This window comes from Miniopterus schreibersii (assembly GCF_964146895.1).
Source record: "Miniopterus schreibersii genome assembly, chromosome: 1".
NCBI classification, from domain to species: Eukaryota; Metazoa; Chordata; class Mammalia; order Chiroptera; family Miniopteridae; genus Miniopterus; species Miniopterus schreibersii.
The window spans coordinates 181592813-181619019 of record NC_138101.1 but is presented as its reverse complement, the minus strand read 5'-3'; the positions used below and the strand labels follow the sequence as shown (position 1 = coordinate 181619019).

The window sequence follows — 26207 nt, the reverse complement described above, 5'->3', positions numbered from 1 at the left end:
CCCAAAAAATCACAACAAAAAATGATTCTGTATGACAGGTGTGTTAATTCAGTCTTACAAATCCATTCTCCTTTGTGAGTACAGAGGGCTTTACTCCCTTGCCCAAGGACAAACTGCCTGGAATGTCCTTATGAGAATTTGAATCACAGTGAGGAATTCATTCATTCATTCATTCACTCATTTATTCATCATATGAGTGCTTTACTATGTACTGGGCACTGATGAAATTACTAGGGACACAGCGCAGGGAACAAAAATAACTGTCTCTGTCCTCATGAAACTAACATTCTAGTTGCCAAAACAAAATAACCAAGTCAGTACAAAGTATGTCAGGTGCTTTAGAAGCTATGGAGAAAAAATAAAGCAGGGTAAGACAGATAGGGAATGCTGGTGGTAGGGTGGGGGAGATTCTATGTTAAATAGGGTGGGTGGTCAGGGAAGACCTCATTGATAAGATTCATTTGATCAGAGATCTGAAGGGAATGAAGGAACAAGCTATGCAAGACATTTGTGGGTAGAATATTCTAGTCTAAAGAAACAGGTACAGAGGCAGGAATGTGCTTGGTATGTTCATGGAACAGCATCCAGGGTAGATGGACTGGAGGAGAGTGAGTGATGGAAGGGAAGTAGGCGATGAGTTCAGAGAGGTGGGAGGAGTTTATCATGTAGGACATCAAAGGCCAGTGTAAGGACTTTGGCTTTTTCTCTAAGAAGGAAGCCACTGAAGGGTTTTGAGTTAAGGAGAGACATGATCTGATTTTTGTTTTTAAAGCACCACTCTGGCTGCTGTGTTGAGAATAAACTGTGGGCAGAGGCATGGAGTGGAAAGGGCAAGAGCAGAAACTCTGTGTTTATTCCTGTTTGCTTATCTGTCTTCTTTAATGCTTGTTTATGGGTCACTTAACTGGCTTTTCCTGGTTGAAACAGGGTCCAGAGGTCACTGCATAAAGTGTTTTGTCCTTTCAGAAATGAAAACAACCAACAGACTAGAATTTTTCCTATTCCTATTTGGAAAACCCTCCCCCCCAAATGATAATCATGTGAGAATAAGACATAACACCCCTATCATTGACCTATATTTATGGAGAGTCAAGAATGTGTGCAAGCTCTTCATTCTCATCTTCTAAAATAAAATAAATAAATCTAGATTTGGGATCTCTAGATTCTTTCGAGACCCCAGCCATATGCCAGGATTTGACAGGGGCTAACAGCAGAGTACCTCAGCCTGGGGACACGAGCTCCTTCACCAGGAAAGACAAAGACTAGAGAATTTGCTAGGAGAGCAGCAGAAACTTTCTTGTAGCTTCAGGAGCCACCCAAGCCCAACTCTTCTCTACTCCAAGTTTATTTGCTCATCTAAGAAATGGAGTGGGAAGGGGTCATCTTAGCTTCCAGTACATATCCAGGTAGAATTAATCAGGTGTTTTTTAAAAAATGACAGGTTCCTGATTTGAGCTGGCAGGGTCAAATGTATGCCCTTTCCTAGGCCTAGTTCACCTATAAATGTAGATTGTTTGGTTGTGATTTATTTTAAAGTCAAGGGAATCCCTGTGTTTTCTTTTAATAAGAAACCAATAATAGCTTGCATAGTTCCTTCTCTAGTTTCTTTAGGGAAAAGGAATGAGTTCTGCTTAGATTTTATTTAGGGAAAATGAAGAGTAGTTTTCTAAGCCTTTTAGGATATAGCCAAAATATAGAAATCTGTTTTATTGCCTTAGGGAATTCAAATTTTTCCCTTTTTCTCTAGGTAAAAGAGGTCTTCAAGAAGTCACCTTTCTTGGTACCAGATGACAGTGTTAGCATCATGGATGGATCCTATGAAGGTGGAGAGGTGTTGATATATGTTCTAGAGGGAGAGGGCTAGGATTAATAAAATGTCTGATTAAAGGAACTATGAAGAAGGATGGGGGTGAAGAAAAAGGAACTAAGGAGAAATAAGTATGGAGGAATGGGATAGCAGGAAATGGTAGGACAGGGAGAAGGGAAGTGTGTGCTTATGCATGAACTTTAGAGAGAGAAAAACAAAGATGGGGCCAGGGAAGAGAGGGAAAATGCTCTGCGATGTAATCCTTCTCTTTCTCTTTTTTAGGCATATTAGCTTGGATTACTGTGAATTTTCTGACAGGTAATACATTCTCAAGTGTATCTTAAGCTCTTGACTGGGTTTCACACAGGGTCAGAGAGCAAAATTACCTTTCTTTTTTTCCTGGAGGAAAGGAAAGACAGGAAGTTAGTGTTTATAACCTGCTTTCGAGGCCTCAGCTGCAGCAAGAGTCCTTCTAAGTTAACATTTGCCAGCAAGTCGTGGGGGCAGGGAGCAGTTGAGGGTTTATGGAATTCCTCCAGAGCAGGAGAGAAATTATAGACAGAGGAGTATTGAGGAGTAGTGGGTTGTCCAGGAAGCAGATGGTGTTCAAACTAGCTCTCATTCACAGGTCAGCTGCATGGCCACAGTCAGGAAACTGTGGGGACCCTGGACCTGGGGGGGGCTTCCACCCAAATCACGTTCCTACCCCAGTTTCAGGTGAGTCATTAACATGAAGATTTGGTTAGCAACTCCTTTGGTGCTAAGAAAGTGGTGCTCTATTTTTAGGCAGTAGCTCTACCACAAATAGGCTGAGTAGAGTCAGTTAATAACTGAGTGAACTTTTCTTTGCTACTGTTCAGAGTCCCTTTGATTCCTCAAGCCATATGAGATTAGCAGTTTAATCTAGCTCCTTCATCTCTGAATTTCTGGGGGAGGGACAGGGATGGTGGTGATAACATCCTTAGATAATCACAGATTCTAATAGTATTTTTGCTTTTTCTGATTTGCAGAAAACCCTGGAACAAACCCCTAGGGGCTACCTCACTTCCTTTGAGATGTTTAACAGCACTTATAAGCTCTATACACATAGGTGAGGAGGGGGACAGAGAAGAATAATATTTCACTTAATATGAGTCTCCTAATTTTTTAAAGCATTTTCACATCTATTATTGCATCTGACAAGCCTTACATAGTCTTTGCCAATCCCCTGAGGCCTATTACCTGAAATCCAACCCACTTACCAAATGTCAAGGGACCCAAAGATTTCTCCATTCTTGGTTTCCAAAGTATATATATGACTTAGAGTCAAAAGTTTTCTCTATAAAGAGGACACTCGGGAAAAATTCAGCTGAAGCTCTGTGCCAACTCCATTGAGCTTTCCTTCAGATGTTCAAAATCCAGCCTGGGATTTGACACAGTGAGGCTGGGAGCTAAGATAATGAAAACTTTTCAGGGGATGGTTCCTAGGGTGGGACCCTAGGAAGCATTACTATCTCTGGCCTTTAAATCATAGCTGTAGAAAGTAGTTTCTACATGGCCTTGTTCTAAACTGTGCAGAAATTAACACTTACTGTCCACACTAGATGAATAGGTCACAGAGAACAAGGTTTTCCTCCCTTTTGAGGAAGACAGAGAAACCATGTTAGTTTTGAAAGAGGTGGCTTTAGGCTGGAGAACTTCAGGACCAGCATGAAATTAGTCAACCCTGTATTTTACAGTTACTTGGGATTTGGATTGAAAGCCGCAAGACTAGCAACTCTGGGAGCCCTGGAAACAGAAGGTTCGTCTGGGTTCCTGTGCTGGTTGGGGTGTGGTGAGAGTGACACCAGTACTCAGCTTGCCTTTTCCCTCCCTTGGCAGTGATTCTGTGGAGGAAAGGGTTATGCTGAATTAGGAAGCGTGTGTTGTACAATGGATGTAGTAATAGCGAATTCCTTTTCTCTATGAATTCAGATGCATTTTGGTATCCATTATTAGCCATTTCTAGAATGAAGTCTGTTTGTATGGAGGAACAGCCTATGGTCAGGAGGCTGAAGTATCTGCAGAAATTCAAGGCTCAAAGAGTGAATTTGGCAGGAGCTTGCTCAAGCCCTTGGCTTTATGTGGGAGGTGCAGGATGCAGTAAAGTCCACTTGCAGGGCAGAATAGCTGAGAAAAACTCTGTCACCTCTTCACAGGTGGTAGAAGGGTTAAGAGCTCAGCTTTGGAGGTCAGGCAGAACTGGGTTCAGTTTCAGTTATGTGATTTGGGGCAAGTTAGCTACCTTTCTGTGCCCCTTTCCTCACCTTAAATAAGATTTTGCATGTAATGCACTTTGTACGGTACCTGGCTCGCAGTAAGCTATTGTGGTGGTGATTGTATAGCATTTTACAGTTTACAAAATATCTTCAAGTGTGTCTCACTTAAGCCTCACAATAACCAATGAGAAAAGTAGAACAGTATTCCTCTCCCGTTTTTTTTAAGAAAGGAGGGAACTTACTCCATTGTAGGTTTTGGCTTTCTTTGGGATGTGATGAAAGCCGTGGAATCCTCTGCCAGATGCACATACACACAAAAGTCTGCTCATAGTTTTAGGGGCTTCACCAACACCACAAAGCTCATCTATGAACCCTGTTAAGAATTCCTGTCATAGGATGTAGCCATGAAACTAATTTCATATGATTTTAAGGCCTAGCTACTGTGGTGATTACTTTCAACCTTACTGGCTCTTGCTTGCCTCCCTCACATCCTTGCCTCTTACTTTGTGGGTTTTGTTTTGTTTTGTTTGTGTGTGTGGTTTTTTTCAGGGACTGAGGGACACACTTTTCGAAGTGCCTGTCTACCAAGATGGTTAGAAGCAGAGTGGATATTTGGGGGCGTGAAATACCAGTATGGTGGCAACCAAGAAGGCAAGTGATGTTTTTACACTGGTTGAAATTATTTTTACACTTGAAGTCTGAAAGAGTTCCATGGGAATCTTTTTACAGAGCTCAAGAGAAACTTGTCATGTTGCAGGGACTCAATGCAGAGGTCTTGGTATGCCTCCAAGAAATAGTGGGAAGTGACAGTGAGCAAGGCAGCCATCATTCTGTATCCTGCTCTTTCCCTGGCCAAGTGTCCTGCATCCATTCTTACTCTGGATCTAATGCATTTAGGGTCTCTGCCCTCAGCAGGGTGAAACTTTCAGGTTCAGTTAAATGTTTAGCTGTTTAAGTTATAGTAAAACTTAAACTTGAGATGTAGGGAGACTAATTCACTTTACATATTATAAAAGGCACAGAACTTAAAATCAAGGAAAAAACTTGACTTTTGCAATAAAGGAAGCAGGCAAGACTTCTAGCTACTTTTCATAAGTACCATGAAACATAATTTGGGGCAGCAGCTTGAGGCCAACTGGGGCTGTTTTTGGTAAACACAAGTTAGGGAGGGGAGCCCTAGAGAAGCAGGGGCCTTTCCTCCAGAGTGCGAGGCTGTGGAAGTTTGCTTATTTTTGTTTGTAAGACCTTTGTCCTGAGCTTCAGCCTCAGCTTTTCTTCCTCCCTCCCTCCCTCCCTCCCTCCCTCCCTTCCTTTCTTCCTTCCTTTTTTTTTAATATCTCTCCATTGATTTCAGGCAGGGGAAGTGAGAGAGAGAGATAGAAACATCAATGATGAGAGAGTCATTGATCGGCTGCCTCCTGCCCACCCCCCACTGGGGATCGAACCCACAACCCAGGCATGTGCCCTGACTGGGAATCGAACCTCGACCTCCTGGATCCTAGGTCGATGCTCAACCACTGAGCCACACCGGCCAGGCAGCCTCAGCTTTTCTTGCTCCTCCTCATGTTTCCACATTGACTGCAGTAGCTTGCCTCAGAGAGTGGTCTCTTCTACCATTTTCCTCACCGTGTCCCTGTGCACCTTTGCCCTGGCAGGAGAGGTGGGCTTTGAGCCCTGCTACGCTGAAGTGCTGAGGGTGGTCCAAGGAAAACTTCACCAGCCAGATGAGATCCAGAGAAGCTCCTTCTATGCTTTCTCTTACTATTATGATAGAGCTGTTGACACACACATGATTGGTAAGTTCACTCCAGGTGTCAGTTCAGGGAGGCCACGGCAAGGCTCTGGTGGGAAAGGGAGAGGGAGTATCTAAAATGCTTCATCGGAGGTGATCATCCTACTCTTCTTCAGTGCTGGTTGTTGAGTGACACTAGTTACTCAAATGGAAGGGTGCATGTGAATGAGAATCTTTTCGAGCTAGAAAATCGTCTTAAAAATTTACATGAAGTCTTTTTTCTTTTTTCTTTTTTTATTGAGGTATAATTGACATAAAGTAAAATGTACATTATTTTTTATTAAAATATAGTTGACATATTTTATTAGTTTCAGTGTATAAAATAGTGATTCAATATTTATATACCTTAAAAAGTGATCTCCACAGTGAGTCTAGTAACCATCTGTCACTGTAATTTAAAATATTTTTTTTAATCCTCACCTGAGGACATTTTTCCCATTGCTTTTCAGAGACAGTGGAAGGGAGAGAGAGAAATATCAATGTGAGAGAGACAGCATTGATTGGTTGCCTCCCACACATGCCCAAAGTGGGCTGGGGATCGAGCCTGCGACCAGTGGTGGTGCTCTTGGCCGGAATCAAACCCGGGACCATTCAGTCCACAGGCCTGCGCTCTAACCATTGAGCCAGGGCTGTACAAAGTTCTTAAAATATTGTTGACTATACTCCCTATGCTGTACATTCCATGCCTGGACCTATTTACTCTATAACCAGAAGTTTGTGCCTCTTACTCTTTACCTTTTTTGCCCGACCTTCCACCCCCCTCCCCTCTGGCAACGATCAGTTTATTCTTCATATTTGTGAATCTGTTTCTGTTTTGTTTTGCTTTTCAGATTCCACCTATAAGTGAAATCATATAGTATTTGTTCTTCTCTGATTTATTTCATTTAGCATAAAATGTACACATTTAAAGTGTACAGGTAGTTCATAAGCGTGATGATTGGGTGTTCACGCTCTTGTGTGAGATGTACCTCCCTCAAACCTTGTTACATCAGCACATTACCCATCTGACGTGGAAAAAAAGAATAAAGTGTACAGTTTGCTAAGTTTGACATATGCATACACCCATGAAACCATTATCAGATTCAATATTTAAAACCATATCTATCACCCCAAAGTTTCCTCCTCCCCCTTTATAACTTTTTTTTATCACAGTAGCAATGCTTTTGTTTAGCTGTGATAATATATGGATGTGATCTGTCAGGGCCTGAGATATGAATAGATTTTCTATTTTCTAATGTATTTTTTTAAATGGGTCTAATTTTTTATTGTGGTTAAATATATATAACTTAAAATAGATTATAACTAAATAAGTAGACTACATAGATTATATTGCATGAATACCATGTTTATTTAATCCATTCCCTAATGTTAGAAATTTTATTTCCTGTTTTTCTTTTTTACAAATATCACTAGGATGAATTTCCTTATGTTTCCGTCACACTTTTTGACATCAGCTACTCTTGTTTCATTTCAGATTATGAAAAGGGGGGTATTTTAAAAGTCGAAGATTTTGAAAGAAAAGCAAAGGAAGGTAAGTGCCAATGTCAGCCCTTGATGACAAGTCTGAGGCTGTACAAAGTCCAGTGACCTTAACATTACCCAAAGTGCCACCGTCAGCAGAAGGCCTATCAGAAGGCTGGTTTCCTGTCTTTGCCAGGAGCTAAAAGCATCAGGTGGCATAGAAAATATGAGAATAGAAGAGGCTTTAGGAAAATGGTGCAAACATTTCTAGTTTATTTTTTTAATTGAAATAGAGTTATCTGTTAATAAAACACCAAGCACCAAAATATATGGGAAATAGCCAGAGAGGCTTCCTGGAGAGAGTCCTTGGAAATATAAATAAAAGATCTTAGCCAGTGGCCCCAAAGTAATGCTAACTGGTATTTCCCTGTCTTCTGGGCCTCAGCATTAATAATATATAAGGGACGTGGTTGAATTGACCCTGAACGATAGCTCATAGAAATTTAGAAAATAAACTAGAGCCCATGTAAATTTGAGTAGATAAGATATAACATCAGAAATGTACAAGTTCTTAAGAAGCTGCGGTCTTGTAGAGGCTGTCAGTGCACAGTTCTAGCCTCCAAGACTCCTAGGGATCAGCCAAATGGAGAATTCTGCTTTGCTTATTCCAAGTCTATATTTAGAAAATTACACACCTCTCAGTTGGCTGCAAACTTGAATTCCATTCTTCACTCTCTCTCCCTTTCAGTGTGTGACAACTTGGAAAACTTCACTGCAGGCAGTCCTTTCCTGTGCATGGATCTCAGCTACATCACAGCCTTGTTGAAGGATGGCTTTGGCTTTGCAGACAGCACCGTCTTACAGGCAAGAGAGAGAGCAGAGGAGCCTCATAACAGACTACTTATTTGGGAGTTGGGAAGAAAGAGTTAAGAACTTGTTGAATAGCCAGAGTGGCTCTAGGTGGAATTATGATTTTTATTCACTGTGCAAGGTACTATGAGTGTGGGAAATTCCCTCAATGCAAAGGCAGCATCTATTACCAGGCAAGCTATCCTAGAGGTCACAGAGCAGAAGGCTTGCAGCCCAAATGAAGATGCCCAGGTCCCATGGTTTATCAAATCAATTTCTAAACTCAGGGTGAGAAGCAACGGGAAAGAAATGGGACATATGAACACACAGGATAGGGTGCAAGCAGGTTGGGAGTGCCAGGCTTCCTGCATCCTGGGTTTCTATGTTCTGCCTCCCTCCGCTGCTGCCCACAGTGTGGTTGTAAGTACTAGAAATGAAGTTTAATCAAGGGAGCACAAAGACAAGGTGCCCGGGGCCATCACACAAATTTCTTCTCTTTGAGGAGGCACAGGGGCAGGTACATTGTCTGGTATTAGCTCATTCAGCCCACTAGATGGTCTTATTTGGCAGAGGACATGAGGAACCAGAAGAAGTGTCACCAACTAGTGGCTTAGGACCTCATGAATGTTGAATGCCTTGTGCATATGTAGTATGTCATATATTTTATGTGCCTCATATATTTAGTGCCTCTTGAATCTTAGGTCCCTCTTCATCTTTCTGTCTTTGTCCATTTGTTCCCGAACAGTCAGGCTCAGCTTTATCTGTAGTAACTTATTCTAAACACATCTTACATACTTCAGCCATCCCATTTATTTTCTTGTCTTCAGTACCATAATTGAATAATTGTACATTGTGGTTATGTCAATGAAAGAATGTCCAGCATTAGAAAAAGTCTTATTAGAGTTTATCTGAGCCAAACTGACAACCATAGCTGGAAAGCAAAATCTCAACAGATTGAGAAAATGCTCTAAAGTATGGCAGTTTGCAGCTTATTTTATGCATTAGATCAAAGGAGGAGACGTAAGGGGGTTACATGAAATCCACTGGTGGTAAATTAGGGAGGCGGGAGAAAGCAAAGTGGGGAAATCTCTGAGGCTGGATAAAAAATAAAGCACAGACACATCTTTTACACAGGTGGGTACAGGATAGTAAACATGTACGGCACAGTGAGATGGCATGAGGGCAGCAAGACGGCAGAGTGGTCATGCTCTGGTGCAGGTGGTTGTGCCTTCAAGGGGTTTGGAAAGGAAAGTTACCCTGCCATTTCAAACGTGTGTTATCTTAGATGCACAAAGACAATAGACAGTTTTAAAGGTAAAGATTGACCTTAGTCAAGGAAGCTACAGGCCTAGGACGGGACCACCCACCACAACCCACTTTTAGTTAAGAATTTTTTTGTTCAGACCGCGCTGTGTGGTTACTTTCAGTCTCCGGGTTTGTAAGGCCCACCATGCAGGCCTCCCCTGAGCTTGTCAGGTTTAGTTTGTGACCCCTTTTCTTCCATAGTTACAAAGGTGAATAAGATGTAATCTTTGTCTTCAAATGTCACATAGTCTATTAGAGGAGATGGCTCAAGGCAGCTTTGAACTTTGGGGTCAAGTAAACACTAGACTGTACTGTTTCTGAGCCTCCTCCCCCCACCTTCCTTTGTGCCCCTTCCCCTTCCTGTTTCCTTAGTTCTAGGTGAGTTTATATTACCCAATTTGTGTGTTATACAGATTTCATAAATTCATTTGTACTAAGGTATTTGGACTTAATGTGTTTTACCTGCCAAGAACATCAGCATTTAAGGTGCTTAAGACAGAACTACTTGCCAGTAGATTAGTATAGTCATATTTAAAGCATGGGCTTTGCTGTCCATCAGATCTGGATTCAAGTTCTGATTTTGCAAGCTTGCTGGCTCTGTGACCTTAGATGATTTACTTCCTCTCTAACTTTTAGGTTCTTCATCCAAAACACAGGTATCCTCACAATACCTATTTTATAGGGCTGCTATGAAAATTGAGATAATGCCTTCAAAGCACAATACCTGGCACATAGTATGTTATTAGTATTGGTATTGTTAGTAGTGTAGGCATTTCACACGTTGGGGAGAAATTTGTGGATTAAAGAGGTCATCCTAAGCCCTCAATACATAGTACTAAGTTAACATCCTCTACTTAAGTATCAACTATAACCAAGTCCAAGTTTAAGAACAAGTTTCTGCCATTTCCAGTGCTGGCATCCTTTTGCTCTTTATGATTTCATTGGCAGCAAAATTTAAATCAGGTGTGCATAATCCCCTGCCCCAGAGATAGCTTCACTTTGGCATATATATCCCTAGGCTGTCAGCCCAGTCCTGAGAACAGAAGAGAGAGCATTTGATGGGGGGCACTCCCAGTTTGACTCAGGTGTCTCAGACAAAACCTTAAGATGATGCACATGCTGTTCTCCCCAATGTTTGACACAGTGACTAGACTGGATTTCCTCAGGTCAACAAAGTGCTGTGTCATAAAAAACAGTACTAGAAAGACAGACTAAAACCAATCCATTGGTTTCCAAATCTGTGTATGTGTGGTGGTAACATCTTTACTCAAAAAAAGCTTATGCAGAATGCCGGTAAAACTAGTGAGTGGAGCATCTAGTTGAAGCAGAGGTAGGAGGCTAAGAATCCTCACCATTTGGCCCCCGTTTCTCTTTGAAGGAACCCCCAGGGATTCTGAAGAAAACAATTTGATAAAGACTAATTGAATCCCCATGTTATGTAGTTGAGGAAATGGTGTCTAAAATGGGGTCACTGAATTAAGGCTCAACCTGGCTTAGAATGCCTTAAGTACCTTGGATGGTTAATAGTGCTTAAGAAGATGCAGTTACTTACAAGTATGAGTTGAGAAGCTAAGTATGTTCTTTTCTATCCCTAAATCTGTTCCCAACTCCTGTTATATTTAGTTTCAGGATTAGGGAAAGAGTTCTGAAGGTCCTGTCTGGAAAGCCTGGGTGAGATCACTTTCTGGGACTAGAAGATTCAGGGATCAGCTTGGCAGCGGTGGGGCAATAGACCATGCAGGAAGGAAACTATTGCAGAAATGGGTTGTGGGGAAGCCTCCAGACTGGCTACTCCCAATTTGCCTTGGTTTGGCCATGTGGATGATGTTTGCAGGTGTTCTCTGCCCATGTTGTGCTTGCTAGAGTTGAAAATTGAATGAAAATGTGAAGACTTTTTTTCTTCTCCCCAACAGCTCACAAAGAAAGTGAACAACATAGAGACAGGCTGGGCCTTGGGGGCCACCTTTCACTTGCTGCAGTCTCTGGGCATCTCCCACTGAAGCCAGGCCCTTCCTCTGAGGCCTGCATTTGCCAACAACCTTTTTAACAGGAGAAGGAGAGAAGACTCAGCCATGTTCTGAGGTAGTCTGTAAACCACCTGGATTGAAACCCAGCAGCTGGCTTAATCAGGAAGAAGGGGCTTTTGTAGACAGCTCTTGCCTCTAAGTCTAGAGATTTGGGTTTAATTAATTTTACACATCTAATAGGAACAGGTACCTAACCATTCTGCTTGCACAGCTGGTACCAGAGTCTAAATTTTTGAGCATACTTGTTTGTCACAGAGAGCCAAAAGGAATAGCTTTGGAACTTAACCTTGGAGAACCCAGGGACAAGTCCCTGGGAACCAAAGAAAAATCTCATTTCAACCCTTTGAGTGCCTCATTCCTTTAAACATTTTCATTTTCCTCTTACATGCTAAACTCAGCTGACTGACTGCTCTCCCATGGCCTATCAACACCAGTATATTTTTCCTTCCTGCACATTGCCTTGTCCCACCTTTATCACACCCATCCACCTACCCCCAAAAAAAGAGAAAAGAAAAAAATACCTGGTTTTGTAACTCAAGGGTAAAGAAAGATACAACCTCTGAGGTTGGGTGATCCTGCCTTGCACTAGCTACAATCAGCCAGCTGAGAGCTGTTCTAACTCTTAGCAGGATGGAGAGCCACTCCTACCTGCAGATTCCAGCCTTAAGAGAGGAGGCCATCCTGTCTCTAAGGACATGTTTGGGAGGGTGTGGCTGCCTTGTATAGGCCACTTTCTTTTATTCAACTTTTTTTAAGTCAACCGTGGAATTACTGAACATGTCCATCCTAGGAATATGTGTTTATTCAGTGCCAGTACCTCCTTCCAGGCTCTGTTATAGTAATTTGTCATCCTAAGCTGCTTTCTTTGTATTTCTAAGAAATACATCTATACCCTAGCTATTTGAGGATCTAGATTTTGGTCGCAGCTCCTTTCAGTTTGCCCTTCTATTCTGTTCATAGCAGTATCTCTTCCTACCTGGCCCCCTGATCATTTTAGCTAACATACTCTGAATTATTTGTCTAGTTCCAAGGTTTCTGATACCTTTCTTGACGGTAACCTAACATTTTAATTGGTTGGCCATTGTGGCCCTCATCAGGACTGTGGATTCTCTTTTTTAGTTGGAATGCTCTGAGCTCTTCATTTTGTGAATTATTTCCCCTAAAATTCATTATCTTGTACTTTCCCACATGACATCACCTGCTTCTTGTCTACCCACTCAAGTGCTCTTGGGCTCAAAGGATCTTCCTGTTGACTGGCTCATTTACTTTGGCTCTTTACTTCCAGCTTCTTTCCAGCAGTTTGACTCTCCCAAACTTGTAGCTTTCACAGTAGACTTTCTTTCAGCTCTCTCACAAAAGGTGTTGAACACCTGGCTCTCACACTAGTTCCTGGGGAACCTTATTTTTTTGTTATTCCACTGAGTCAATAAATATTTAACATCTGATGTGCAAGTAACTAGGCAAATTTCTGTATACTCATCCCCCAAATTTTAGTTTTTCTTTTAAAAAGTCAATGTGGAAATCTCTTGAGATTCTTCACACTGACTTTTATTATACCAAGGTCACCTTGATACCTTTGTCTTCCTCAAAAAATGTTAATACATAATGAAATAGAATCTTTATAGAGTTGGAAACAGCCCAGAGATATAATCCAGTCTTCTAACTGTTGCAGAATTCCCTTAAAACTTCTAACTGGCTGTCATTCAGCTTCTGGTTAGGCATGTTTTCAGACAGCTCATTCCATTTGGAACTGCACTGATGTTAAAAATTCCTCCTTATATTGAGCTGCAATCTGTCCTCTCAGTGATCTTCTCGAATCCTTCCTTTCAATCTTCTGAAGAAAGTTCCTCCCAAATCCTTTGTGGTCTCTTCTTTAATAGAACACTTGGCTTCTAGACCTCTTACCATTTTTGTCACACAGGTAATGTGTTAGAACCGGTCATACAGTTAATGTTTTTCCACACGATTAGGGAGAGACCGGTTTCTCTAGTAGAAACCAAGTTGTTTTCCCAAGAGGTAAGCTGGGTTCACTAAAGATTCGTTTGACAGGTCCAGAGAGGTAAGATTCCCTGATGTTTGTCACAGCTTATCTCTGAAGATTTCTTATAGACTGAGGCTGTTCAGACTCCTTTGGTCATCCCAAGTACCTCCAGAACTCTTAGATGCATTAACTCCAGAAATGTATCTACATATATTCTGATCATCTTGATTAGAGCATCTGGAGAATTAACCAGTTTATCCATTTTAGGAGGAATTTGGAGTAAGAATTATTATTTCTTAGGAAAACATGACTTGTCTATAATGTCCTTTCTGCCCCTCAGTATACCTTTTGGGCCTCTTATTAAGGAATCCTATAGTGTCTAATATTGCTGGTTAAAGTTTCTTTCCTGTAAATGTGTTTATATATTTCAAATACATATCACCTGGCCTGGCACATAGGATGTTGTATGTTTACCATCTTCATATGAAGAACATCCTCTGTGGGTTATGGAGAGCCTTGCAAGATGTGCCTTAAAATTCTTCCTATTTTGCTTGATTTTTTATTTACATACTTTTGGAAAGTCCATGTTTTCCCTACCTGGGCTACCTTTCCATTTTTATGTGAAAGCTGACCCCCTACAGTGACCTTTCTAGACTCTTCTAGTAGTCACACAGCTTTCACAGTAGTTGCTGGGCACATTTTTCCTGAGATTCCAGGTACATTTGTGATATTATCACTTTTTTATTCTAGTGTCTTACACATTTTCTACATTTGCGTGAAAAGCTCCCTTGTAGTAACATATTTTCTCATTTCTTCAAAAATTATTCTCAAGAATAACTTTGCTTGTTTCAAAAGCAGACTGTTTCTTCTCATTTCATCATCAAATCAGACTTTTGGGGAAAATGTTCTTTACAGTATACAAATCTAATGGATCCAAAAATCTCTTCAAGAGGCATCTCTGGTACTTTGAAGTGAGTTCTTCAAACACCCAGAGCACCCCCACCCCCATCAGCCACCTGTCTGCAACCAAATATGAACAAATTCTGCTGCTAATCAGATGTTCCCTTTGACCTGGCTCCTGAGGTTTCAAACCTGTGCAATGAAATTATTTATTTTTATTATTATTGAACAGACAATGGTGTCCCAGAGAGGAACCATAAATAAAACTGAGATCTGTTGCTGTGATAAGTAATAATGAGCATTAACAAGATTTGGTTTTCTTCTTAGAAAGTCCAGTGCATGTATAACAAAGGTTAAAGCAATTTGTTTAATTTATTAATTTTGAAGCAGCAATTCGAACAAAAATGTACCAATTGAATATTTCTAATTCTTATCTCGATCAAAAAATTGTGTAAATTTATGACCAGCATTAAAAAAAAACCCTGTACAGATCTTCTCTTTAGAAAGGATTAACAAGTAAAAATGAATGCCACAGCACCTTAGTAATTTGTTTTAGTAATAAAAAGTTTTCAACAAAAATCGTAACAGTCTTCCTTTGGGGTATTTCTTGGCTTGGTTTATATACCCTTCTCACAGCAAATTATCACTCATTACTTGTGCTCCACAGACCCTTTAAATAAAGGAGAAAAAGAGACTAGAGAATGCTAATATAAAATCAATTTATTAAATCTTGAAACTATGTGATGGCCTTAGGAAAAGTTGTTCAGTTTTCTTCAACATAATCTGCAGAAGAGGAGCATTCATTTGCTTGCAAAGGCCATAATCTGTTCCTATAGAAAAATGAAACAAAGTGAGGTGTGAGTGCGGGTGAAGAAAATACTTTAAAATATCCAAAGTGATTAAAGCAAAAACTCAGCAAAAGTCCCAGATACTCTTCCCAAGAGTTCCTCCAGCATGTCTTTAACTGGATGTTCCTCAGGACAGAAAGCTGACCGAGCAGCAAAAGGAGCTGAAGCGTATCTTTGAAAGCCTCTATCTGCTGTTCTAAGCCCTTCCTTATACTGTATCAAGTTACTACCTAGATGGGCCCTAGCACCAACAGGCCCAGCAGACTTTTTGCTCATAACTGCTGGAGAAGATAAAAAAGATAATTTTACAGCCAAGAAAATTAATTCAAATAAACCAAGTCATTGGCAAAGTCATGCCTCAGTGACCAAGACTTAGCCACGAGCGACCTCTTACTTTGAGTGGAGATACTGCATTCGTGGCCTGCAAGCCCCACGTCCTGAGCAGCACAAGCGGGGTGGCACTGGTGGAATAGAGCCTTTTTAGCAGGTCGATAGCAGCCAGAAGAGCAGTGTTGTGACGCTGTCTGTCTGTCTCATAACCTGTAAGGTGGCTCATGGAGCCTGGAGGAAAGAGGAAGGTTACATTCCTAATCCCATAGTGAAGTTTTCTTTCCTAGAAAAGCACATGCACTTATGTCCACCACATCTGACTGCTGAGGGGCATTTAGGGGTCCTGATCTCCCTTAACTACAATGACCTCTGGATACTTCTCTAAGGTACATGAACCCTTACCTAAGTCCTTCCCATCGAAGGCTGCAGTACGGAGGTGATGGACCAAGCTGGAGATATCCCCAAAGCCCATGTTGACACCTTGTCCTGCAAGTGGATGGACTCTGTGGGCTGCATCCCTAAAAACAAAGTGGAGTTTAGGGGTGGCCTCCAGCAGCAGAGTGAGAAGGGAGCAGCCCTGCTCTTCTAGTATCTTACCCGATGAGCGCCAGCCGAGGCCGGACGTACTCAGCAGCGTGTCCCAACCCAAGAGGAAACAGTACTCGGCTTTTGGCGTCCACCCTGGCTACACTTGGGGGCAGCTGGCGTGCTGAGGCCTTAGTGGGCTTCAGAAAGGCAACAGCATAGTGCAGCATGGTGCTGGCCGAGTCAATGAAGTCCGTGTGGTTGGCATCACTCCACTGAGCAGCATCAGCCACAAAACAAAGTGAAATTTCATCAGTCACTAGCAGGGAATTAAAAATTTAACAAGGAAACCCTTTTTATAGCCAAAGCCAAAAGCAACAGCACCTAACATGCCTAAAATGACCTGGACAGTAAGTGACAAGTCCCTCAAATAAATGCAAAACAGTTTCCCATCATTCCCCACAGGTTTTAGGAACAAGCCAAACTGCTCCTGAGCTGGCCCTGCCTACCTCTGACCTTGACCTTTCACTAGTCCCCACCTTTAATAACCTGCACCAGCCACACTGTAGCTCATTCTATAACATCCTTTGCGTCTGCCACTCTCCTCTGCGTAGAATGTCCTCCCACTTCTAGTTCACCAGGATCTTACCTCAGAGCGTCAGAGGCTGTCAGCTCTTTTTACAAACCTCCCTCCAAACTCTCCTCTGTGTGCTCACCTGTTCCCACAGCATCCTATGCATACTTCTACCACTATTCCGAAATTGCCACTGACATACCTTTCTCCTCATGTGACTATGAGCTTCCTAAAAGCAGGGAGTGTGTCTCATTCGTCTATCTTCAGACCCTCCTACACAGAAGGCAATAGTAATTATTGCTAAATGAATGTCCTACTGAGGCCCGAGCCGGGAATATATGCTAAATGACCCAGAGGGTGGTAGCGCTTCTCTTGGAAGCCACTCCAGTATGTTCAGTTCCTTTTATTGTTGCCACTACAGAGCAGTGAAGCTTAAGTTCTTCGGTGTGAAGTCACTAGTGAGGTAGTGGAGTTTGGTGGTTAAAACCACAGGCTTGAGGGCCGGCCTCATTTCAGAACCCAGCTTTGCACTAGATTATGACCTTGGGCAAGTTACCTATCTCTAAATGAGCATGTTAATAGTACCTTCCTCAAAGGGTCATTAATTTAAATACATAAGTACAGGTAAAACTCTTCACCTGTACCTGGCACATAAAAAGTGCTCAATAAATGTTACCAATTATCACTTAGTGAATTTAGATAAGTGTAGCATTTAAACTCCAAAAATACTGTGCCATGTTATCTAAAAGCTGTATCACTTCGGAATAATCATTACTATTTGTTAAGCACCTATAAAGTACGAGGCATGTTACATAAAGTCTCTAATCTTAAGTCTTTAGACTTCTATTGTTAATTATTATTATTACTAACCCCTGAGAGACTAGTGATAGTATTTCCACTGTTTAGGAGATTTACAGTTAGTACCAGTATTGAACCCCTATCTGTCTAAAGCTTACTCTTAAGCTCCTCACTGAAATGTGCTCAGTCCCTCTCCAAAGCATTCTGATGAATTAGGCTTCAAAAGTTCAGGTACCTGGGACCTAGTAGAGCTGTTCAAAATTACTGAAGTATTACAGCTTCAAAAAGAAGCCAATGCTAACTTCCACTCAAGCAGCTATTTCAATCAGCATAACAGCTGCCCACAACCCTCAAAAGAGCACACCAGTTGCTGATTTCTGTTGTTTGGATTTCCCTCAATGCCCTCCTCACGTCATCCAGGCCAAGCCTTTCAGTTACGAAAGGGTGGCTGGTTGGTTACTTTTTTCCTATACAAAACTGCCTTCTGTACCTACCCCTGCAGCACCTCATCAGGCAGGCAGACTGATACTCACAAAGGCGGAGTTAATGGCATCCACAAAGTGCTCCTCATCCATGCTGACCAGCTCTGCGGCATGTTCGTGGGATGTGGACCAGACCAAGGAACTCAAGGTGTCTGAGAGCTGTCTCAAAAGAACACCATCAATACTGAGAGCTAAAACTCCTGTTCTTGGGCACTCTCAAGCACCAAGGTACAAAGGGGAAATGAAGCTAGCCTGGGGATATCCACTTGACACCCGAAAATGGCTGAGAGAACATGAAGTCCTGAAAGAGGAAGGCTGGACGTGTTTAAGCAGACTAGCCAGGTGGACTTCTTACCGGCAGCAGAGCGATGGGCCCAGAGGGAAGAAATCTCTGCCAAGCTACATTGTTTTCTGTGACCTGTAATAGAACAGTTTTTGTGAGAAGTACACACATTAAACACCAGTAGGGTCCCTGGATGGTGGGCTCATGGATCTTACCTCTGATAAATGCAGAGTAGCCACAACAGCAGACTGGTCGTAGTCCCAGCTAATATTCTGGATTCCAGCAGCTTGCCGCACTCTTGAGTTGTGACCATCTGCACCAATCTGCATGGAAACAAGAGCCTGCTAAGTCTTAAAATCTTTTAATAAGTGAAACTATTCCAGAAGTTTGTCTCTGCCTCCTAAAGACTTCTCTAGTTCCAACTGCTGGCAAGCCCATATGTGGCAGGCAACCTTTTATATGCCTGCTTCACAGCCCCTAAAGGGGTAGTGCTACATATGTGACCCCAGCATCAGCTACCGGACCAAAGCTGGACATCTGGACCATGAGGTGCCAGCCACAGGTTAACCTCAGCCAAATTCTCTTGCTATCTGAACTAGAAAGCAACAGGCAGGCACTACAGCTGAACAGTCATGATGTAAAGTGAGGATTGGCTGACACAGAAAAGGGGAAGCTGATGAGCAGAGAGGAAAAAATGGAAGATGCAAGTATATGAGTAATTTATGATTCCTGAGAGGGAAAATACAGCCTCAATTTCTGACACTCTGGTTCCTGTCCCTGTGAGGCCACCTGTCCTCTATTTCATGACCTAAGAGGGTCCAGGAGATTGCATCCTGTGCCAGATTTACAATAAGACCATCTTAACTTAAGCTGGTTTACTGGGTACTGGTCCTTATAACCCAAAGCTTTGCCTAAAATTAGCATCAACTGTAGATTAGATGTAAAACTAGAGGCCCTAGAATTGAGGCTAAGATATGGATATGCAAGACCCCTGGCGAAATAAGAATCTTCAACTACCAACAATTTGGTCTGGAGGGTGCTGCCATCACCTAGGGTAATATGAACCCAAGGGCTGGAGTCTGTCATGGAAAAGGGACCAGGCCAGGTATAGCCAACTGCTTTGCTCTGGTAAAGAACAGTCACTCGGTCTAGAGAGGTCAGAAGAGAAAAAACAAAACATTAGAAAGGCAGCCCATGCAGGCTGAGCAAAACACTGTAACAAACCTAAAGCAAGGTCCTAGGACAGCTGTCTCTTGTCACTTATTCCTAAACAACAAAAACAGAATCTAAAAAAAAAACCTTATGTGATCAATGCTCTAGTCTGAGAGCTGATAAATGACAAAAACCAAAGGGAAGACCCGGCCAATGTGGCTCAGTGGCTGAGCTTCGACCCATACACCAGGAGGTCACTGGTTCGATTCCCGGTCAGGGCACATGACTGGGTTGAGGCTCGGATCGACGTGCAGGAGGCAGCTGGTTGATGTTTCTCTTTCATTGATGTTTCTATCTCTCCCCTTTCCTTCCTCTCTCTCTAAAATCAAAAACATATTTTAAGAAAACAACAGGGATAAGTCAGTACAAAAAAAAAAAATTAAGCTCTCAATGGATTATCAGCCTAAAGCAGGCACTCTTCCCCTCCTGCTCCTCTAGTTCACACTACTCCTATATGAGCCCACCTGTGCTTTTAAACAGTGTGGAAATACCATGAGTTGAAACAACTTCTAGATTTCAAAATCTGGAAGAAAAACCTTTCTTTTTAAAGTAAAAAATCTTATTTTCTGATCATAAAAACTATATGCTTACTGTAAAAGTCTGAACAAAGAAAGGTTTAAAGGGGGAAAAAACACCCTCAATCATACCACTGAGAGAGAACTACAGTTAAAGCTTTGCCATATAGCTTTCCAAACAATTTCCTATGCGTATACATATGCATGCACACACCCTCACACACACAAATGGGACCATATGACATGTACTTTTTTTAACCAATATATTATGGGACACGTTTCTAAGTGACTAAATATTAGATCTAAATTATCTTTAAAAGCTGCACAGAAGTTCATTATAGGAGTGAACTATCCCATATCAAAAAGCACTTAAGTTGCTTCAAATTTTTTTCTCTCTAGAAGAACCCTGAAATACTTGCAAATCATATACTGAATAAGGAATTTATATCCAGAATACATAAAGGACTCAAAAATAAAAAGATAAATAATCCAGTTTTAAAACAAGCAAGATTCTGAATATACCTTTCTCCAAAGACACGTAAGCGCCAATAAGCACATGAAAAGATGCTCAACATTATTAGTCATCAAGGAAATACAATCCCAACTACAATGAGATACCATTCCACAATCACTAGGATGGCTATAATTTTTTTAAAAGGGGGAGGAGCCCTGGCGGGGTTGCTCGGTTAGAGCGTCGTCCAGATATGCCCATAAAACAAACAACCAATGAATGCATAAAAAAGTGTAACAACAAATCGATGTTTCTCTCTCTTCCTCTCTAAAATCAATCAATAAATAAAAATTTTAAAAGAAAATACAAATTAAAAGGGGAGGAGTAAGTGCTGGTGAGTATGTGAAGAAAGTGGAACCCTTATACACAGGGAGGGGCAAAAGAGGTTTACAGCTGTTCATATGGAAAATAATAACACAGGAATAAACTCTGTTTTGTGTACTCACAACTGTAACCTACATTTGCCCACCCTGTATTGGTGGTGAGAAAGTGAAATGGAGCAGCCTCTTTGAAAAAGGTTGGTAGTTTATGAAAATGTTAAACAGCCTTATTATATAACCAGCAATTCTACTCCTTAGTATTCACCCAGAAGAAAGGAAAACACATGTCCATATAAAACCTTGTACACAAACATTCATAGTGTTACTCACAATCGCCAAAAAGTAGAAATGACCCAAGTGTCCATCTACTGCTGAATGGATAAAATGTGGTATGTCCACCCAACGGAATACATTTGGCAGTAAGAAAGGAGCACTGACACGTGCGGCAACATGAACAAATCTCAAAAATGTTCAGTGGGAGAAGTCAGACACAAAAGAATACACTTTGTATGAGTCTGTCTCTGAAATATCCAGAACAGGCAAATCCTGACAGAAAGTAGACGAGTGGTGCCGGGGGATGGGGGTGAGATTAGGGAATATGATAAATGGGCACACGGTTTCCTTCTGAGATAATGGAAATATTCTAAAATAATACTGTGACAATGGTGGCACAACTCTAATAAAAATTGTTGAACTGTATCCTTAAAATGGATAAATTTTATGGTATGTAAATTATACCTGAATAAAGCTGTAAAAGAACACAGAAAAAAAACACTGAGATAGCATAAGAACGTCTGTTTATGGCAGACATTAGTGCCTGTCAGAGGCCCTTTCTTCCAGTAAGTCCTGGAATAATTCCAAAGCGGTTCGCCTCACAGAGAACGAAAGGGAGGTGGAAGGGGCGGGAGCCTCACCTGACACAGCCTCCAGCTGCTGCGTGAGAGCATGCATGATGACGTCATTCTCCACGACATAGCCCATGTCATCCAGGTTATCCTTGTCAAACACCACCAGGGCCTCTGAGCAGGCGTCCCACACCTGGAAGCCCAAGGAAAACGGAACATTTCTCCAACTGGAAACTGAGGACTGCTTTCCCAAGTGACAGAAGCAGAAAAATCACAACGTGTAAGTCCCTCTGGCAGGACATGAGGTGAGAAGAAAATTCTCTTGGGAATGCTTCCTCCCACTTCCTTAGGCAGAGTGTGGGCTTTGTCTGATTCTTCCCACATTCACAGAAAGCCTGGAGACTGCGGACTCCAATATCTTAACATAAGACACACCGAGGTATCTCGCCAAGAGTGATAAAGGAAGCACCTGCATTCGCCGAAAGGCTTTGTATCTCATGTTGCAGATGTGGTCCCAGGCACCAAAACCTACAAAAGAAAGATCTATGTAGAGATCAGAGCATCCTTCCTGGGCTCCCCTTGGTCTGCCCATCTTGTTAAGTTAGAGGTTGCTTTCAGTGTTCTCCATAATAGAGAAATACTCTCTTCTATCCTGTTTGATGGTAAGACTAAGCTACTCTGTTCCTGAGTCCAGATTACACATTATAAAAAAAGGCCCAGCTTTCATGATCAACAGGTCAAATTACATTAAAGTAGGGAACTAAACAAGGAAACCAAAACCACACTGTTATTTTTTCTTTGCCATCCTATTGAAGTTAGTCTCTGGATAGAGACTATTTTTTGTTGAACTCCACGGCACTGGAGAGAGTCATTCATTGAGAAAATATCTATAGAGCACCTACAATATGCCAGATACAAATCTAGGTACTGAGCAAAAAGTGGGAAATTAAATGGATAAAGTCCCCACCCTTCTGTAGCTAACATTCTAGTTTATTATTTGTAATAAGACGGGGATGGGTGGGTAGGTGGGAAGAGATTAACCAAAGAACTTACATGCATATATGCATAACCCGTAGACACAGACAATAGTGCGGTGAAGGCCTGGGGAGGGTGGGAGGGAGGGTTGCGGGGGGGGCAGATGTCAGGTAGAAGGGGTCAAGGGGGGGAACAAGGGGACATCTGTAACACTTTCAACAATAAAGATAAATTTAAAAAAATAATAATATAATGTCAGGTGGTAGTAAGTGTTAAGAAGAAAAATAAAGCAGTGTAAGGGGCTAGGGAGTGATGCAAAAGTCTAATTTAGGCAAGGTGGCTCTAGACAGGATGGTCAGAGGGAGTAACATTTGGCAGAGACCTATAGACAACTGGTTGTGTGCACACATCCAGCTTCACCCCAAAAGCATTTATTACGCAGGCTCCCTAGCTCCCTAGAGGACCGACTCTGGGAATACAGAGGGTGCTGCCATTGGAAGTGACCACTAGTAATTAGTTCATATAGTTTCAGTTCCATCAATTCATCATGACCCAACATTACAAATGAAGTCTACGTGATGGACCCACACGTCCCAAGGACGTCTTCCTCAGGCTGGGAGCTGATCCATTAGTAATTTCAGAGGTTCTCATCTTCAACTACGTGCCAGACTACCAACCCACACCCCTCTCTCCCACCCACCTCAGTGAGCTCCCTCCACACCAGATGCTCTGGTAACTCTGCCTATGGGGCACAGTGGAAAGCCGAGAGAGACAGGAGATTGGTTCTATGAGAGAGGATATTCTACTCACTACTGAGAAGGGTTGCAGAGCCAGGGGAAATGGAGCTGACCCTGTTGCTGTAAGTTTCTGGCAATTTCTCCAATACTTTCTTTGGACCTGCTTCTAGTAACAGAATTTTCTTATCGTGAAAGTGAATATCATACCCTAAAAAAAAAAAAAAGCAAAATTTCATATCATTTAAAAAAATCAGAATTTTTTATTCATTGCCAAGAGAGGCAACAGATTAATTCCTTAACCCTTACGGTACAAATTTCTTACAGAGCACACAAGAAGGAAACACCATGCAGAGTCCTAAACCACGCCAAATACCCCGCCAACCACCGTAAGTTTTCTCCAGACAGTCCAACATCCGTCATCTGCAAAGAAGCAAATAATGCCAAAATCCATCACAAGCCAATAGAATTCCCCTGAAAGGAAGAATGAGGTCAAAGAAGGAAGACTAGTATTGAGACTAGTATTTCCAATCTTCAAAGTATTACATCACTGAAAATTACAAATCCTATTCAACAGAAAAATGTAGTTAATAAGCAAAATTCACTGTGGCCTCAAGATTAAATCAAGGATAAAGAACTAGAGTCTGTAAAAGAAAAGGGGAACAAAAATAAGTCTGGCTCTAAAACACTGCATCAGTAAGCAAAATGGGGACTTGGGGATTCTATTACTGGGCTGCAGCACATTACAGTCAGTCCCTCCACTGTCTCAGAGAAAGATACAGGGGAAAATAAGCAGTGAGTTGCCGCTGCCAAGAAAGGGAAAAAAAATGTGATTGGTTGCCAGAGCCCCGCAGCTGTGTGTCAGCACCACAGCAATTTGCATTGGTGGGTGGGAGTGGGGACCATGAATTGCATTCTGGGCCATCACACCTCTATACCTTGATCCAGCAGTAGTCACTGCACCCTAATGCCTCCTGCCACCTCTCTTAAGGATCCTACTCACTCAAGCCTCCCCTCCCCAGGCAGTGAATGAAGCACTGGCACATGCTACAACCTGGATGAACCTTGAAAACATTAATTTCATATATATGGAAACATCTAGAAAAAGCAAATCTACAGAGACAGAAAAGTACCAACGGTTGCCTAGAGCAGCAATTTTCAACCAGTGTGCCACAAGAATTTTTAAAACATGCAATACCTGACTAGTCAGGGGCATGGAACTTTTTCCTTAGATCATAAAGTAAGAAAATGACAACAGTGGCCCTAGCTGGTTTGGTTCAGAGGTTAAGAGTGTCGGCTCTCAGACTGAAGGGTCCCAGGTTTGATTCTGGCCAAGGGCATGTACCTCGGTTGCAGGCTCGATCGCATCGATGTTTCTCTCTCTCTCTCTCCCCCTTCTACTCTCCCTAAAAAAGCAATGGGGAAAAAATATCCTCACGTGAGGATTAAAAAAAAAAGAAAATGACAACAGCCAACACAATAGCCATTCAGTGTGAATGAATCAAAATTATACTTTTTTGTGTGTCAGATCGGCAAAAAATATATTTTTTGGTGTGCTGTGAGATGAAAAAGGTTGAAAAAAAATCACTGTCCTAGAGCTAAATGGGCACTGACTGCTAATGGGTTCAGGTTTCTTTTGAAGGTGATGAAAATGTTCTAAAATTTATTGTGGTGATGGCTGCACAATTCTGTAAGTATACAAAAAAACCCTATTAAATTGTATGCTTTAAATGGGTGCACTTTAACCCTAGCCGGGTAGCTCAGTTGGCTAGAGCATCCCGGTACACCAAGGTTGGGGGCTGATCCCCAGTCAGGGCACATACAAGAATCAACCAATGAAGCATGGTAAGTGGGGCAACAAATCAATGTTTCTCCCTCTCTTCATCCCCCCCCCCCAAAACCAATAAATTAAAAAAACAAAAACAACTATCGGTGCTCTGATGGTGTCTCTCAGTGGTTAGCGTTGGCCATACACGGAAGGGTCTCTGGTTCCATTCCTGGTCAAATACCTGAGTTGCAGGCTGGATCCTGGCCCGTGTCAGATGCGTGTAGGAGGCAACCAATCCGTGTCCCCCTCACATCCATGTTTCCCTCTCTCTCTCCCCCCCTTCCTCCCCCTATCTAAAAAAAAAAAAAAGGAAAAAATCTTCGGGTGAGGATTAACGGGAAAAAAACAAAACAAAAAAACTAATGATAAATGGGTGAACTTTATGGTATGCAAATTACATCTTTTCTTTTTGCAAATTACATTCAGTGAAGCTGTTTATTTAAAAAAACAAAAACGACCACTTAGCCCAAATCAACAATGCCTGACTGCTTCTAACAGTGCCTATAACTAAATAATCCAGAGCAGGTCTGTTTTAGGAAGGACTCCGAAGGTCCCTCCCACTTTTGACCCTTGGGAACCCCGAAGAAACTAACGCCCCTCTGGGGAGGGAACGGACCACAAGCTCCGCAACGCTCAGACTTTGGGAAGGTAGTGCCAGAGCTCCCTCGGTCCTCACCGCTCCTCCACGGCCCCGCTCCCCGACACTGCTGGCCTTGGAGATGCGCTTACCCAAAGCACAGGCCATGGCGGCGCCCACCAGGCCTCCACCCGACACCACCACATCGTACACGGTGTCTGCCGGGGCGCCGGCCCACCTCCGGCAGGAGACGAGCGGGCCTCTCCTGGCAGCAGCGGGCGCAGCCCCCAACCTGCCCACAGCCAACAGAGCCGCCATGGTGCGGACCCGCTCTGTGCCTGACACCCGCTTAGGCCCGCCTTCGGAATCACTTCCAGAGCAGAGCTCTCCAATCACTTGCCGCTTCAGCCTCACGGCCTCAGAACCGGAAGTAGAACGTACGCGGGGAATAGGCCAATCGGAAAACGATCTTTGCCTCCATGGGCTGGATA

At 42.3% G+C, this 26207-nt stretch overlaps 2 protein-coding genes across 25 annotated transcripts in view; one reads left to right on the top strand and one right to left on the bottom strand.

Moving 5' to 3' along the window:
* The window catches only part of ENTPD5 (ectonucleoside triphosphate diphosphohydrolase 5 (inactive)), a 35635-nt gene extending 20701 nt beyond the window's left edge, over window positions 1-14934 (top strand). For 17 of the 22 annotated variants that reach the window (XM_081122199.1, XM_081122207.1, XM_081122218.1 and 14 more), the window contains 10 exons: window positions 1748-1823; window positions 2090-2125; window positions 2436-2524; window positions 2818-2897; window positions 3526-3587; window positions 4594-4695; window positions 5700-5840; window positions 7311-7367; window positions 8046-8161; window positions 11365-14930. In XM_081122199.1, the coding sequence (XP_080978325.1) occupies window positions 1748-1823; window positions 2090-2125; window positions 2436-2524; window positions 2818-2897; window positions 3526-3587; window positions 4594-4695; window positions 5700-5840; window positions 7311-7367; window positions 8046-8161; window positions 11365-11451 (846 nt within the window). In that variant the 3' untranslated portion in view covers window positions 11452-14930. Of the gene's footprint in view, window positions 1-1747; window positions 1824-2089; window positions 2126-2435; window positions 2525-2817; window positions 2898-3525; window positions 3588-4593; window positions 4696-5699; window positions 5841-7310; window positions 7368-8045; window positions 8259-11364 lie in introns of those variants that run through there. The other 5 variants (XM_081122211.1, XM_081122217.1, XM_081122212.1 and 2 more) reach the window with 3 other exon arrangements.
* COQ6 (coenzyme Q6, monooxygenase) lies at window positions 14924-26122 on the bottom strand. 3 transcript variants are annotated; one of them, XM_081122167.1, is made up of 13 exons: window positions 25869-26073; window positions 23637-23734; window positions 23388-23522; window positions 22072-22130; window positions 21672-21795; window positions 19217-19347; window positions 18415-18522; window positions 18272-18334; window positions 17968-18075; window positions 16135-16337; window positions 15940-16055; window positions 15602-15768; window positions 14924-15189 (listed from the first exon to the last, which is right to left on the bottom strand). In XM_081122167.1, the coding sequence occupies exons 2-13, from the start codon at window positions 23725-23727 to the stop codon at window positions 15160-15162; spliced, it is 1335 nt and encodes a 444-aa protein (XP_080978293.1). In that variant the 5' UTR covers window positions 23728-23734; window positions 25869-26073; the 3' UTR covers window positions 14924-15159. The 3 variants fall into 3 exon arrangements, with proteins under 3 accessions (XP_080978293.1, XP_080978292.1, XP_080978294.1); XM_081122166.1 differs by lacking the exon at window positions 23637-23734 and having other exon boundaries at window positions 25869-26122; XM_081122168.1 differs by lacking the exons at window positions 23388-23522; window positions 23637-23734 and having other exon boundaries at window positions 25869-26059.
* Window positions 26123-26207: the final 85 nt, after the last annotated feature.